The sequence below is a fragment of the Patagioenas fasciata genome, chromosome 39 (genome assembly GCF_037038585.1).
Source record: "Patagioenas fasciata isolate bPatFas1 chromosome 39, bPatFas1.hap1, whole genome shotgun sequence".
NCBI lineage: Eukaryota > Metazoa > Chordata > Aves > Columbiformes > Columbidae > Patagioenas > Patagioenas fasciata.
Window position 1 is genome coordinate 906,238 of NC_092558.1, and position 15,471 is coordinate 921,708.

At 62.8% G+C, this 15,471-nt stretch overlaps 1 protein-coding gene across 1 annotated transcript in view; it reads right to left on the minus strand.

The window, feature by feature from the left end:
* PACS1 (phosphofurin acidic cluster sorting protein 1) overlaps positions 1–15,471 on the minus strand; it is a 38,330-nt gene that overhangs the window by 10,110 nt on the left and 12,749 nt on the right. The window contains 9 exon segments of the mRNA XM_071801441.1: positions 180–290; positions 2,363–2,517; positions 4,312–4,415; positions 5,857–5,970; positions 7,502–7,646; positions 8,259–8,368; positions 8,990–9,055; positions 10,040–10,100; positions 14,612–14,763. Of these exon segments, the coding sequence (XP_071657542.1) occupies positions 180–290; positions 2,363–2,517; positions 4,312–4,415; positions 5,857–5,970; positions 7,502–7,646; positions 8,259–8,368; positions 8,990–9,055; positions 10,040–10,100; positions 14,612–14,763 (1,018 nt within the window).

A 15,471-nucleotide genomic window follows, 5' to 3' on the forward strand; every position in this document is an offset into this window, starting at 1 on the left:
CACCCATAGGTGCCCCTGGACCCCCCCCCGAACAGTTACCCCCCACCCTTGGGTGCTCCCATGAGTGCTCCCAGCCCCCCCCCCCCGAATATCCCCATGCGAACCCCAGGGGCACCCATGGGTGCAGGGGGGCACCTATGGGTGCTGGGGGGGCACCCATGGGTGGGGGGCACCCATACCGGTGGGGGGGGCCTCGCTGCGCCCAAAGAGCTCCCGCCAGGGGGGGTCCAGGAAGGCAGCGCCATAACGGGGGTCCAGGGTGGCCAAGTAGGGACCCAATGGGTGGGGACCTGGGGACATTGGGTGACATTGGGTGACACGGGGGACCTACCCGCCCCCTCTCAGTGTCCCATGGGTGCTAGAGGTGCCCTATGGGTGCTGTGGGTGTCCTATGGGTGTTACAGGTGCTGGGGGGCTATAGGTGCCCTATGGTGGTGTGGGTGCTCTATGGGTGCCCTATGGGTGTTATAGGTGCTGTGCATGCTGTAGGTGCCCTCTGGGTGCTGTGGGTGCCAGGAGCACCCATGGGTGCTATGGGTCTATACCCAGCCCCATAGGCAGCAGGTGCAGGGGTCCCGGGGGTCCCCCATGTCATATGTGATCTATGGGTGCTGTGGGTGCCCTATGGGTGCTGTATGTGATCTATGGGTGCTGTGGGTGTTATGGGTGCCCTATGGGTGCTGTATGTGATCTATGGGTGCTGTGGGTGCCCTATGGGTGCTGTATGTGATCTATGGGTGCTGTGGGTGTTATGGGTGCCCTATGGGTGCTGTATGCGATCTATGGGTGCTGTATGTGATGTGTGGGTGCTGTATGCGATCTATGGGTGCTGTATGTGATGTGTGGGGTCTGTATGTGATCTATGGGTGCTGTATGTGATCTATGGGTGCTGTGGGTGTTATGGGTGCCCTATGGGTGCTGTATGTGATCTATGGGTGCTGTATGTGATGTGTGGGTGCTGTATGTGATCTATGGGTGCTGTATGTGATATGTGGGTGCTGTATGTGATCTATGGGTGCTGTATGTGATGTGTGGGTGCTGTATGTGATCTATGGGTGCTGTATGTGATATGTGGGTGCTGTATGCGATCTATGGGTGCTGTATGTGATGTGTGGGCGCTGTATGTGATCTATGGGTGCTGTATGCGATCTATGGGTGCTGTGGGTGTTATGGGTGCCCTATGGGTGCTGTATGCGATCTATGGGTGCTGTATGTGATGTGTGGGTGCTGTATGTGATCTATGGGTGCTGTATGTGATATGTGGGTGCTGTATGCGATCTATGGGTGCTGTATGTGATGTGTGGGTGCTGTATGTGATCTATGGGTGCTGTATGCGATCTATGGGTGCTGTATGTGATGTGTGGGTGCTGTATGTGATCTATGGGTGCTGTATGTGATCTATGGGTGCTGTGGGTGTTATGGGTGCCCTATGGGTGCTGTATGCGATCTATGGGTGCTGTATGTGATGTGTGGGTGCTGTATGTGATATGTGGGTGCTGTATGCGATCTATGGGTGCTGTATGTGATGTGTGGGTGCTGTATGTGATCTATGGGTGCTGTGGGTGTTATGGGTGCCCTATGGGTGCTGTATGCGATCTATGGGTGCTGTATGTGATGTGTGGGTGCTGTATGTGATCTATGGGTGCTGTATGTGATCTATGGGTGCTGTGGGTGCCCTATGGGTGCTGTATGTGATCTATGGGTGCTGTGGGTGTTATGGGTGCCCTATGGGTGCTGTATGCGATCTATGGGTGCTGTATGTGATGTGTGGGTGCTGTATGTGATCTATGGGTGCTGTGGGTGTTATGGGTGCCCTATGGGTGCTGTATGTGATGTGTGGGTGCTGTATGTGATGTGTGGGTGCTGTATGTGATCTATGGGGTCTGTATGTGATCTGTGGGTGCTGTGGGTGTTATGGGTGCCCTATGGGTGCTGTATGCGATCTATGGGTGCTGTACGTGATCTGTGGGGTCTGTATGTGATCTATGGGTGCTGTGGGTGTTATGGGTGCCCTATGGGTGCTGTATGTGATCTATGGGTGCTGTATGTGATGTGTGGGTGCTGTATGTGATCTATGGGTGCTGTATGCGATCTATGGGTGCTGTGGGTGTTATGGGTGCCCTATGGGTGCTGTATGTGATGTGTGGGTGCTGTATGTGATCTATGGGTGCTGTATGTGATCTATGGGTGCTGTGGGTGTTATGGGTGCCCTATGGGTGCTGTATGTGATCTATGGGTGCTGTACGTGATGTGTGGGGTCTGTATGTGATCTATGGGTGCTGTATGCGATCTATGGGTGCTGTACGTGATGTGTGGGGTCTGCATGCGATCTACGGGTGCAGGAGCACCCATGGGTGCTCACCCAGCCCCACGGGCAGCAGGCGCAGGGGTCCCGGGGGCCCCCCCATGTCGGGGCTGCGGGTGCTGAGGCTGCGGACGAGGCTGCGCAGGAGGGAGCTGAGCCACGGCGCCCCCCCCAGGGCCACCAGCGTCACCGCGGGCGGGGGACACGGACACCTGGGGGGGGACACGGCGGTCAGGGCCCCCAGGGCACCCATGGGTGCAGAGGGGGGTGGGTGCCCCTGGGGGAGGTGGGGGGAGCACCCATGGGGGGGTATGGGGTGGGTGATGGGGTGACAAGGTGACATTGGGTGACACAGGGTGACACGGGGTGACATTGGGTGACGTGGGGTGACACTGGGTGACAGGAGGTGACGTGAGGGGAAATGGGGTGACAAGGGGTGACAATGGGTGACACTGGGTGATGGCAGGTGACACTGGGGTGACACTGGGTGACAGCGGGTGACAGCGGGTGACACTGGGTGACAATAGGTGACACTGGGTGACAGCAGGTGACAGCGGGTGACACAGTGATATTGGGTGACAGCGGGTGACAGCAGGTGACAGTGGGTGACATCAGGTGACACTGGGTCACACTGGGTGACAATAGGTGACAGTGGGTGACAATGGGTGTCAATAGGTAACAGTGGGTGACACTGGGTGACACACTGGGTGACAACAGGTGACAGTGGGTGACAAAGGGTCTCAATAGGCAACAGTGAGTGACAATGGGTGACACACTGGGTGACACTGGGTGACACACTGGGTGACACTGGGTGACAATAGGTGACAGTGGGTGACAGCAGGTGACACTGGGTGACAGCAGGTGACACTGGGTGACAACAGGTGTCAACAGGTGACAGTGGGTGACAATAGGTAACAGTGGGTGACACTGGGTGACACACTGGGTGACAATAGGTGACAGTGAGTGACACTGGGTAACAATGGGTGACATCGGGTGACACTGGGTCACACTGGGTGACAATAGGTGACAGCGGGTGACACACTGGGTGACAATAGGTGACAGTGGGTTACAGCGGGTGACAGTGGGTGACAATAGGTGATAGTGGGTGACACTGGGTGACATCGGGTGACAGTGGGTGACACTGGGTGACAATAGGCAACAGTGGGTGACACTGGGTGACACACTGGGTGACAATAGGTGACAGTGGGTGACAGCAGGTGACACTGGGTGACAATAGGTGACAGTGGGTGACAGTGGGTGACACACTGGGTGACACACTGGGTGACAACAGGTGACAGTGGGTGACAAAGGGTGTCAATAGGCAACGGTGAGTGACACTGGGTGACACACTGGGTGACAATAGGTAACCATGGGTGACACTGAGTGTCAATAGGTGACAGTGGGTGACAGCGGGTGACACTGGGTGACACACTGGGTGACTATAGGTGACAGTGGGTGACACTGGGTGACACACTGGGTGACACACTGGGTGACAACAGGTGACAGTGGGTGACAAAGGGTGTCAATAGGCAACGGTGAGTGACACTGGGTGACACACTGGGTGACAATAGGTAACCATGGGTGACACTGGGTGTCAATAGGTGGCAGTGGGTGACAGTGGGTGACAGCGGGTGACACTGGGTGACACACTGGGTGACTATAGGTGACAGTGGGTTACAGTGGGTGACAGTGGGTGACAATAGGTGACAGTGGGTGACAGTGGGTGACATCGGGTGACAGTGGGTGACACTGGGTGACAATAGGTGACAGTGGGTGACAGCAGGTGACAGTGGGTGACAATAGGTGACAGTGGGTGACACTGGGTGACACACTGGGTGACAATAGGTAACCGTGGGTGACACTGGGTGTCAATAGGTGACAGTGGGTGACATCAGGTGACAGCGGGTGACACTGGGTGACAATAGGTGACATCGGGTGACAGTGGGTGACAGTTGGTGACAGCGGGTGACAGCGGGTGACAGTGGGTGACACTGGGTGCCACTCACATGCGCTGGATGCGGGTCAGCAGGGCGCCCAGAACAGCCGGCAGCTCCGAGCCCCCAGCACCCACTGCGGGGTGACCCTGGGACCGCAGCTGGGACAGCACCCACTGGGGGGACACGTCAGAGACCCCCGGACCCCCCCAGCACCCACTGACCCCCCCTGACCCCCCAACACCCACTGACCCCCCCAGCACCCACTGACCACCCCTGACCCCCCCAGCACCCACTGGGGGGACACGTCAGAGACCCCCGGACACCCCCAGCACCCACTGACCCCCCCTGACCTCCCCAGCACCCACTGACCCCCCCTGACCCCCCCAGCACCCACTGACCCCCCCAGCACCCACTGACCACCCCGACCCCCCCAGCACCCACTGACCCCCCCTGACCTCCCCAGCACCCACTGACCACCCCTAACTCCCCCAGCACCCACTGACCCCTCCAAACCCCCACCCAGCACCCACTGACCCCCCCCAGCACCCACTGACCCCCCCCAAACCCCCCCCCAGCACCCACTGACCCCCCCCAAACCCCCACCCAGCACCCACTGACCCCCCCCAAACCCCCACCCAGCACCCACTGACCCCTCCCAGCACCCACTGACCACCCCTGACCCCCCCAGCACCCACTGACCCCCACTCTAGATCCCCAGCACCCATTGACCCCCCAGCACCCACTGACCCCCCCTGAGAAACCCCCCAGCACCCATTGACCCCCCAGCACCCACTGACCCCCCCAACCCCCCACCCAGCACCCACTGACCCCTCCAAACCCCCACCCAGCACCCACTGACCCCCCTGACCCCCCCCAGCACCCACTGACCCCCCCCAGCACCCAGTGACCCCCCCAAACCCCCACTCAGCACCCACTGACCCCCCAGCACCCACTGACCCCCCCCCAACCCCCACCCAGCACCCACTGACCCCCCAAACCCCCACTCAGCACCCACTGACCCCCCAGCACCCACTGACCCCCCCCCAACCCCCACCCAGCACCCACTGACCCCCCCAAACCCCCACTCAGCACCCACTGACCCCCCCCAGCACCCAGTGACCCCCCCAAACCCCCACTCAGCACCCACTGACCCCCCAGCACCCACTGACCCCCCCAAACCCCCACTCAGCACCCACTGACCCCCCAGCACCCACTGACCCCCCCAACCCCCCCCAGCACCCACTGACCCCCCAGCACCCACTGACCCCCCCAAACCCCCACTCAGCACCCACTGACCCCCCAGCACCCACTGACCCCCCCAACCCCCCCCAGCACCCACTGACCCCCCAGCACCCACTGACCCCCCCAGCCCCCCCCAGCACCCACTGACCCCCCCATGACCCCCAGACCCATTCACTCCATGCCACCCCACCCATGGGTGCTCCCCCTATAGCTGCCCCCATGGGTCCCCTCCACCCATGGGTGCCCCCCCCCAACTCCGCACCCATAGTTACCCCCCCATATCCCCCCCCCCACAAGCAGGTGCTGACCAACAGGACTCTCTACCCCCACCTATAGGTGCTCCCCCCCCCCCACCCATGGGTGCCCCCTCACCTGGCCCCGCCAGTGGCAGGTGCTGACCAGCAGGAGGCGCTCGGGGACCCCCCCGGATTCGGGGCCCAGGGCGGGGCCCAATTGATCCCACAGCGCCCGGCGGGGGGGCGGCACCTATGGGGGGGGGGGGCACCCATGGGTGGGGGGCACGTGTCCCCATCACCCTCCCCATGTCCCCATATCCCCATGACCCCCCCAGTGTCCCCATGTCCCCCATGTCCCCAATGTTCCCTTTGTCCCCATGACCCCCCCAGTGTCCCCATGACCCCCAATGTCCCCACATCCCCCACTGTCACCTGTCCCCCCATGTCCCCATGTCCCCCCAATGACCCCATGACCCCCCCAGTGTCCCCATGACCCCCAGTGTCCCCATGTCCCCATGACCCCCAATGTCCCCACCTCCCCCATTGTCACCTGTCCCCCCATGTCCCCATGTCCCCAATGTCCCCATGTCCCCCCAATGACCCCATGACCCCCCCCCAGTGTCCCCATGACCTCCAATGTCCCCCATGTCCCCCCAATGTCCCCAATATCCCTCCTAGTGTCCCCATGTCCCCATCCCCCAACATCCCCCCTGTGTTCCCCAATGTCCCCATGTCCCCCATTGTCCCCATTGTCACCTGTCCCCCATTGTCCCCATGACCCCATTGTCATCTGTGCCCCCATGTCCCCCATTGTCCCCCCCATGTCCCCATGTCCCCCCATATACCCCATTGTCACCTGTCCCCCCGTCCCCCATTGTCCCCATGTCCCCCCATGTCCCCCATTGTCACCTGTCCCTTTGTGTCCCCCATTGTCACCTGTCCCCCCATGTCCCCCATTGTCACCTGTCCCCCCATGTCCCCCATTGTCCCCATGTCCCCCCATGTCCCCCATTGTCACCTGTCCCCCCATGTCCCCCATTGTCCCCATGTCCCCCCATGTCCCCCATTGTCACCTGTCCCCCCATATCCCCCATTGTCCCCATGTCCCCCATTGTCACCTGTCCCTCCATATCCCCCATTGTCCCCATGTCCCCCCATGTCCCCCATTGTCACCTGTCCCTTTGTGTCCCCCATTGTCACCTGTCCCCCCATGTCCCCCATTGTCCCCATGTCCCCCATTGTCCCCCCCATGTCCCCATGTCCCCCCATGTCCCCCATTGTCACCTGTCCCCCCATGTCCCCCATTGTCCCCATGTCCCCCCATGTCCCCCATTGTCACCTGTCCCCCCATATCCCCCATTGTCCCCATGTCCCCCCATGTCCCCCATGTCCCCCCATGTCCCCCATTGTCACCTGTCCCCCCATGTCCCCCATGTCCCCCCATATCCCCCATTGTCCCCATGTCCCCCCATGTCCCCCATTGTCACCTGTCCCCCCATATCCCCCATTGTCCCCATGTCCCCCCATGTCCCCCATTGTCACCTGTCCCCCCATATCCCCCATTGTCCCCATGTCCCCCCATGTCCCCCATTGTCACCTGTCCCCCCATGTCCCCCATGTCCCCCCATGTCCCCCATTGTCCCCATGTCCCCCCATGTCCCCCATTGTCACCTGTCCCCCCATATCCCCCATTTTCCCCATGTCCCCCCATGTCCCCCATTGTCACCTGTCCCCCCATATCCCCCATTGTTCCCATGTCCCCCCATGTCCCCCATTGTCACCTGTCCCCCGGGGCCCAGCTCCGGTGACCTCTCGCTGTCCGAGCTGTTGTTCCTGTCCCCGGGGTTGGGGACACTGGGGACCCCCCCAGGGACCCCCCGGCCCAGTGGCCGCTCCCGCAGGGGGGTCCCCCGACGTGTCCCCCCCCTGTGGGGACACCGGGACCCCAATGACCCCCTGAACCCCAATAACCCCAGGGACCCCAACGACCCCCCCAGGGACCCCCTGAACCCCAAACCCCCCCAGGGACCCCAGTGACCCCAAAAACCCCCTGAACCCCAATGATCCCCCCAGGGACCCCAATGACCCCCTGAACCTCAATAACCCCCAGGGACCCCAATAACCCCCTGAACCCCAATATAGCCCCCAGGGACCCCAGTGACCCCCAAAATAGCCCCACCAGTGACCCCAGTGACCCCATGAACCCCAAAATAACCCCCAGGGACCCCAATAAACCCCCAAACCCCAATAACCCCCCAGGGACCCCAATAAAACCCTCGGGGAACCCAATGACCCCCCCAGGGACCCCGTGAACCCCAAAACCCCCCAGGGACCCAAATGACCTCCCCAGGGACCCCAATGACCCCCCCAGGGACCCCAAAATAGCCCCCAGGGACCTCAATAACCCCCCCAGGGACCCCAATGATCCCCCAAACCCCAATAACCCCCAGGGACACCAGTGACCCCCCAAAAGAACCCCAGGGACCCCAATAACCCCCTGGGGACCCCAAGTTCCCCCCCACCCATGGGTGCCCTCACCTGGGTGACGTCACCTCCCCGCCCCCCTTGCTGCCCTTTAGGGGGGTCCGGAGCTTTTCGGGGACCCCTCCAGGCTCAGGTTGGGGGGGGTCGGGGTCCCCCCGAGTGTCCTGGGGAGGGGACAAAAAATTGGGGGGGGGGAGGGGGTTGGGACCCCCCCCCCCCAAAAAAGGGAGGGACACCCCAAAAATCAGGGGGGACACCCCCAAATTATGGGGTGGGACCTCAAAAGTGGGTGGCAATGGGGGGGACACCCTCAAATTAATGGGGGGACCCCAAAAGTGGGTGGCAATGGGGGGACCCCAAAAGTGGGTGACAATGGGGGGGACACCCTCAAATTAATGGGGGGACCCCAAAAGTGGGTGGCAATGGGGGGACCCCAAAAGTGGGTGACAATGGGGGGGACACCCCCAAACCAGGGGGAATTGGGGGTGGTTTGGGGGGTTCCCAGGGGTGTTTTGGGGTTCAGGGGGAGTTTTGGGGTGTCCCGGGGGGGGTTTTGTGTCCCAGGGGGGTTTTGGGGGTCCCGGGGGGGTTTTGGGGGTCCCAGGGTGTTTTGGGGGTTCAGGAGGAGTATTGGGGGTCCCAGGGGGGTTTTGGGGGTCCCAGGGGGAGTTTTGGGGTGTCCGGGGGGGGTTTGGGGGTCCTGGGGGGTTTTGGGGTGTCCAGGGGGGGGTTTGGGGGTCCTGGGGGGTTTTGGGGTGTCCTGGGGGGGTTTTGGGGTCCCTCACCGTCCCATCGGGCTCCGCCCCCCCCTCATCGGGGGGTTTGCGCCCCAACTTGGTCCCGGGTTCCGCCTGTTGGAATAAAGGGGGGGGTGGGACCCACGGGACCCCCAAAATCCCCCCAGTGTCCCCCCAACCCCCCCCAATGCTCCCCGTGCCCCCCACAAACCCCCCAGTGCTCCCAGTGCCCCCCCAAACCCTCCCAGTGTTCCCAGTGCCCCCCCAACCCTCCCCAACCCTCCCAGTGTCCCCCAGTGTCCCCCCCAAACCCCCCAGTGCTCCCAGTGCCCCCCCAAACCCTCCCCAGTGTCCCCCATTGTCCCCCCCACCCCCCCAGTGCTCCCAGTGCCCCCCCAAACCCCCCCAGTGCTCCCAGTGCCCCCTCAACACTCCCAGTGTCCCCCATTGTCCCCCCCAAACCCTCCCAGTGCTCCCAGTGCCCCCCCAAACCCTCCCAGTGTCCCCCATTGTCCCCCCCAAACCCTCCCAGTGCTCCCAGTGCCCCCCCAAACCCTCCCAGTGTCCCCCATTGTCCCCCCCAACCCCCCAGTGCTCCCAGTGCCCCCCCAAACCCTCCCAGTGCTCCCAGTGCCCCCTCAACCCTCCCAGTGTCCCCCATTGTCCCCCCCAAACCCCCCAGTGCTCCCAGTGTCCCCCAATTCCTCCCAGTGCTCCCAGTGCCCCCCCAATCCCTCCCAGTGCTCCCAGTGTCCCCCAATTCCTCCCAGTGCTCCCAGTGCCCCCCCAATCCCTCCCAGTGCCCCCCCAACCCTCCCAGTGCTCCCAGTGCCCCCCCAATCCCTCCCAGTGCCCCCCCAACCCTCCCAGTGCTCTCAGTGCCCCCCCAATCCATCCCAGTGCTCCCAGTGCCCCCCCAATCCCTCCCAGTCCTCCCAGTGCTCCCAGTGACCCCCAATCCCTCCCAGTGCTCCCAGTGCCATCCCAGTGCTCCCAGTGTCCCCCAATCCCTCCCATTGCCCCCACAAACCATCCCAGTGCTCCCAGTGCCCCCCCAGTGCTCCCAGTGCCCCCCCCAGGGCTCCCAGTGCCACTGACCAGGGGGGGGCTGCTGATCTCGGTCTGGGAGCTGGACTGGGAGAGACCCTCGAAGAACGGGCTGTGGGGACAATGGGGACAATGGGGACATTGGGGGACAATGGGGACAACGGGGACATTGGGGGACAGGGGGACAATGGGGACATTGAGGGCAGTGGGGACATCGGGGGCAGTGGGGACATGGGGGGCAATGGGGGACAATGGGGACAATGGAGGACAGCAGTGACAATGGAGGGGTCAAGGGGACAGTGGTGGCCACCCATTCGCAGGGGAGGTGACACCTGGGTGAGGTGACACCCCATTGTGTCCCCATGTCCCCTGTCACCCACCGCAGCCGTGGTTTGGGGTGCTGATGACACTGTCCGTGTCCCCATGGTGTCCCCATTGTGTCCCCATGTCCCCTGTCACTCACCGCAGCCGTGGTTTGGGGGTGCTGATGACGCTGTCCATGTCCCCATGGTGTCCCCATGTCCCATGTCCCCATGTCCCCATGGTGTCCCCATGTCCCATGTCCCCATGGTGTCCCCATGTCCCGTGTCCCCATGGTGTCCCCATGGTGTCCCCTGTCACTCACCGCAGCCGTGGTTTGGGGTGCTGATGACACTGTCCGTGTCCCCATGGTGTCCCCATGGTGTCCCCATGTCCCCATGGTGTCCCCATGTCCCATGTCCCCATGGTGTCCCCATGGTGTCCCCTGTCACTCACCGCAGCCGCGGTTTGGGGGTGCTGATGACGCTGTCCGTGTCCCATGTCCCATGTCCCCATGGTGTCCCCATGTCCCCATGGTGTCCCCATGGTGTCCCCATGTCCCATGTCCCCATGGTGTCCCCATGGTGTCCCCATGTCCCATGTCCCCTGTCACTCACCGCAGCCGCGGTTTGGGGTGCTGATGACGCTGTCCGTGTCCCATGTCCCATGTCCCCATGTCCCCATGGTGTCCCCATGGTGTCCCCATGTCCCATGTCCCCATGGTGTCCCCATGGTGTCCCCATGTCCCATGTCCCCATGGTGTCCCCATGGTGTCCCCATGTCCCCATGGTGTCCCCATGTCCCATGTCCCCATGGTGTCCCCATGGTGACCCCATGTCCCCATGGTGTCCCCTGTCACTCACCGCAGCCATGGTTTGGGGTGCTGATGACGCTGTCCGTGTCCCATGTCCCATGTCCCCATGTCCCCATGGTGTCCCCATGGTGTCCCCATGTCCCATGTCCCCTGTCACTCACCGCAGCCGCGGTTTGGGGGTGCTGATGACGCTGTCCGTGTCCCCATGGTGTCCCCATGGTGTCCCCATGTCCCATGTCCCCTGTCACTCACCGCAGCCGTGGTTTGGGGGTGCTGATGACGCTGTCTGTGTCCCCATGGTGTCCCCATGTCCCCATGGTGTCCCCATGGTGTCCCCTGTCACTCACCGCAGCCGTGGTTTGGGGGTGCTGATGACGCTGTCCGTGTCCCCATGGTGTCCCCATGTCCCCATGGTGTCCCCATGTCCCATGTCCCCATGGTGTCCCCATGGTGTCCCCATGTCCCATGTCCCCTGTCACTCACCGCAGCCGCGGTTTGGGGGTGCTGATGACGCTGTCCGTGTCCCCATGGTGTCCCCATGGTGTCCCCATGTCCCCATGGTGTCCCCATGGTGTCCCCATGTCCCCATGGTGTCCCCATGGTGTCCCCATGTCCCATGTCCCCTGTCACTCACCGCAGCCGCGGTTTGGGGTGCTGATGACGCTGTCCGTGTCCCCATGGTGTCCCCATGTCCCCATGGTGTCCCCATGTCCCATGTCCCCATGGTGTCCCCATGTCCCATGTCCCCTGTCCTCATGTCCTCCATGTCCCCATGTCCCATGTCCCCATGTCCCATGTCTCATGTCCCCATGTCCCCATGGTGTCCCCATGGTGTCCCCTGTCACTCACCGCAGCCATGGTTTGGGGTGCTGATGACACTGTCCGTGTCCCATGTCCCATGTCCCCATGTCCCATGTCCCCATGGTGTCCCCATGTCCCATGTCCCCATGTCCCATGTCCCCATGGTGTCCCCATGTCCCATGTCCCCATGTCCCCATGGTGTCCCCATGGTGTCCCCATGTCCCCATGGTGTCCCCATGTCCCCATGTCCCCATGGTGTCCCCATGGTGTCCTCTGTCACTCACCGCAGCCGTGGTTTGGGGTGCTGATGACGCTGTCCGTGTCCCCATGGTGTCCCCATGGTGTCCCCATGGTGTCCCCATGCCCCATGTCCCCATGGTGTCCCCATGTCCCCATGGTGTCCCCATGGTGTCCCCATGTCCCCATGGTGTCCCCATGTCCCCATGGTGTCCCCTGTCACTCACCGCAGCCGTGGTTTGGGGGTGCTGATGACGCTGTCCGTGTCCCCATGGTGTCCCCATGGTGTCCCCATGTCCCCATGGTGTCCCCATGGTGTCCCCATGTCCCATGTCCCCATGGTGTCCCCATGGTGTCCCCATGTCCCATGTCCCCTGTCACTCACCGCAGCCGCGGTTTGGGGTGCTGATGACGCTGTCCGTGTCCCATGTCCCATGTCCCCATGTCCCCATGGTGTCCCCATGGTGTCCCCATGTCCCATGTCCCCATGGTGTCCCCATGGTGTCCCCTGTCACTCACCGCAGCCGCGGTTTGGGGGTGCTGATGACGCTGTCCGTGTCCCATGTCCCATGTCCCCATGGTGTCCCCATGTCCCCATGGTGTCCCCATGGTGTCCCCATGTCCCATGTCCCCATGGTGTCCCCATGGTGTCCCCATGTCCCATGTCCCCTGTCACTCACCGCAGCCGCGGTTTGGGGTGCTGATGACGCTGTCCGTGTCCCATGTCCCATGTCCCCATGTCCCCATGGTGTCCCCATGGTGTCCCCATGTCCCATGTCCCCATGGTGTCCCCATGGTGTCCCCATGTCCCATGTCCCCATGGTGTCCCCATGGTGTCCCCATGTCCCCATGGTGTCCCCATGTCCCATGTCCCCATGGTGTCCCCATGGTGACCCCATGTCCCCATGGTGTCCCCTGTCACTCACCGCAGCCATGGTTTGGGGTGCTGATGACGCTGTCCGTGTCCCATGTCCCATGTCCCCATGTCCCCATGGTGTCCCCATGGTGTCCCCATGTCCCATGTCCCCTGTCACTCACCGCAGCCGCGGTTTGGGGGTGCTGATGACGCTGTCCGTGTCCCCATGGTGTCCCCATGGTGTCCCCATGTCCCATGTCCCCTGTCACTCACCGCAGCCGTGGTTTGGGGGTGCTGATGACGCTGTCTGTGTCCCCATGGTGTCCCCATGTCCCCATGGTGTCCCCATGGTGTCCCCTGTCACTCACCGCAGCCGTGGTTTGGGGGTGCTGATGACGCTGTCCGTGTCCCCATGGTGTCCCCATGTCCCCATGGTGTCCCCATGTCCCATGTCCCCATGGTGTCCCCATGGTGTCCCCATGTCCCATGTCCCCTGTCACTCACCGCAGCCGCGGTTTGGGGTGCTGATGACGCTGTCCGTGTCCCCATGGTGTCCCCATGTCCCCATGGTGTCCCCATGTCCCATGTCCCCATGGTGTCCCCATGGTGTCCCCATGTCCCATGTCCCCATGGTGTCCCCATGGTGTCCCCATGTCCCATGTCCCCTGTCACTCACCGCAGCCGCGGTTTGGGGGTGCTGATGACGCTGTCCGTGTCCCCATGGTGTCCCCATGGTGTCCCCATGTCCCCATGGTGTCCCCATGGTGTCCCCATGTCCCCATGGTGTCCCCATGGTGTCCCCATGTCCCATGTCCCCTGTCACTCACCGCAGCCGCGGTTTGGGGTGCTGATGACGCTGTCCGTGTCCCCATGGTGTCCCCATGTCCCCATGGTGTCCCCATGTCCCATGTCCCCATGGTGTCCCCATGTCCCATGTCCCCTGTCCTCATGTCCTCCATGTCCCCATGTCCCATGTCCCCATGTCCCATGTCTCATGTCCCCATGTCCCCATGGTGTCCCCATGGTGTCCCCTGTCACTCACCGCAGCCATGGTTTGGGGTGCTGATGACACTGTCCGTGTCCCATGTCCCATGTCCCCATGTCCCATGTCCCCATGGTGTCCCCATGTCCCATGTCCCCATGTCCCATGTCCCCATGGTGTCCCCATGTCCCATGTCCCCATGTCCCCATGGTGTCCCCATGGTGTCCCCATGTCCCCATGGTGTCCCCATGTCCCCATGTCCCCATGGTGTCCCCATGGTGTCCTCTGTCACTCACCGCAGCCGTGGTTTGGGGTGCTGATGACGCTGTCCGTGTCCCCATGGTGTCCCCATGGTGTCCCCATGGTGTCCCCATGCCCCATGTCCCCATGGTGTCCCCATGTCCCCATGGTGTCCCCATGGTGTCCCCATGTCCCATGTCCCCATGGTGTCCCCATGGTGTCCCCTGTCACTCACCGCAGCCGTGGTTTGGGGGTGCTGATGACGCTGTCCGTGTCCCCATGGTGTCCCCATGGTGTCCCCATGTCCCCATGGTGTCCCCATGGTGTCCCCATGTCCCATGTCCCCATGGTGTCCCCATGGTGTCCCCATGTCCCATGTCCCCTGTCACTCACCGCAGCCGCGGCTTGGGGGTGCTGATGACGCTGTCCGTGTCCTCCATGTCCCCGCTGTCACTGGGGTTGAAGATCTCCAGGGTGTCGTACAGCTCGTCCAGGTCCTCGGCCACCTCGCGCATGCGGGCGGGGGACACGTGCTCGAACCCCCCCTGGGACAAGGGACACGAGCGTCACCCCCCCGTGTCACCCCCGTCACCTCCTGTCACCCCCGTGGGTCACACTGTCACCCCCGTGGGTCACACTGTCACCCCATGGGACACCCCGGTCACCTCCCCTGTCACCCTATGAGTCACCCTCATGGGACACCCTGCTCACCCCTCTGTCACCCCCATGGGTGGCATTGTCACCTCCATGGGTCACACTGTCACCCCTTGTCACCCTGTCACCCCCATGGACACCCCGGTCACTTCATGCATGTGGGTGGGGGACACGTGCTCGAACCCCCCCTGGGACAAGGACACGAGTGTCACCTCCCTGTGTCACCCCCCTGTCACCCCCATGGGTGACATTGTCATCCTCATGGGTCACACTGTCACCCTATAGGTCACGCTGTCACCCCCTGTCACCCCATGGGTCACCCTGTCACCTCCATGGGTCACACTGTCACCCTATGGGTCACGCTGTCACCCCCTGTCACCCCATGGGTCACCCTGCCACCCCATGGGTCACCCTGTCACCCTATGGGTCACACTGTCACCCTCTGTCACCCAATGGGTCACCCTGTGTCACCCAGTCACCCCAGCACCCATGGGTGCTCCTACCCCACTGTCACCCCGTGAACCCCCAGCACCCATGGGTGCCCCCACCCATCTAACCCAGCACCCATGGGTGCTCCCACCTCCATATCACCCATGGGT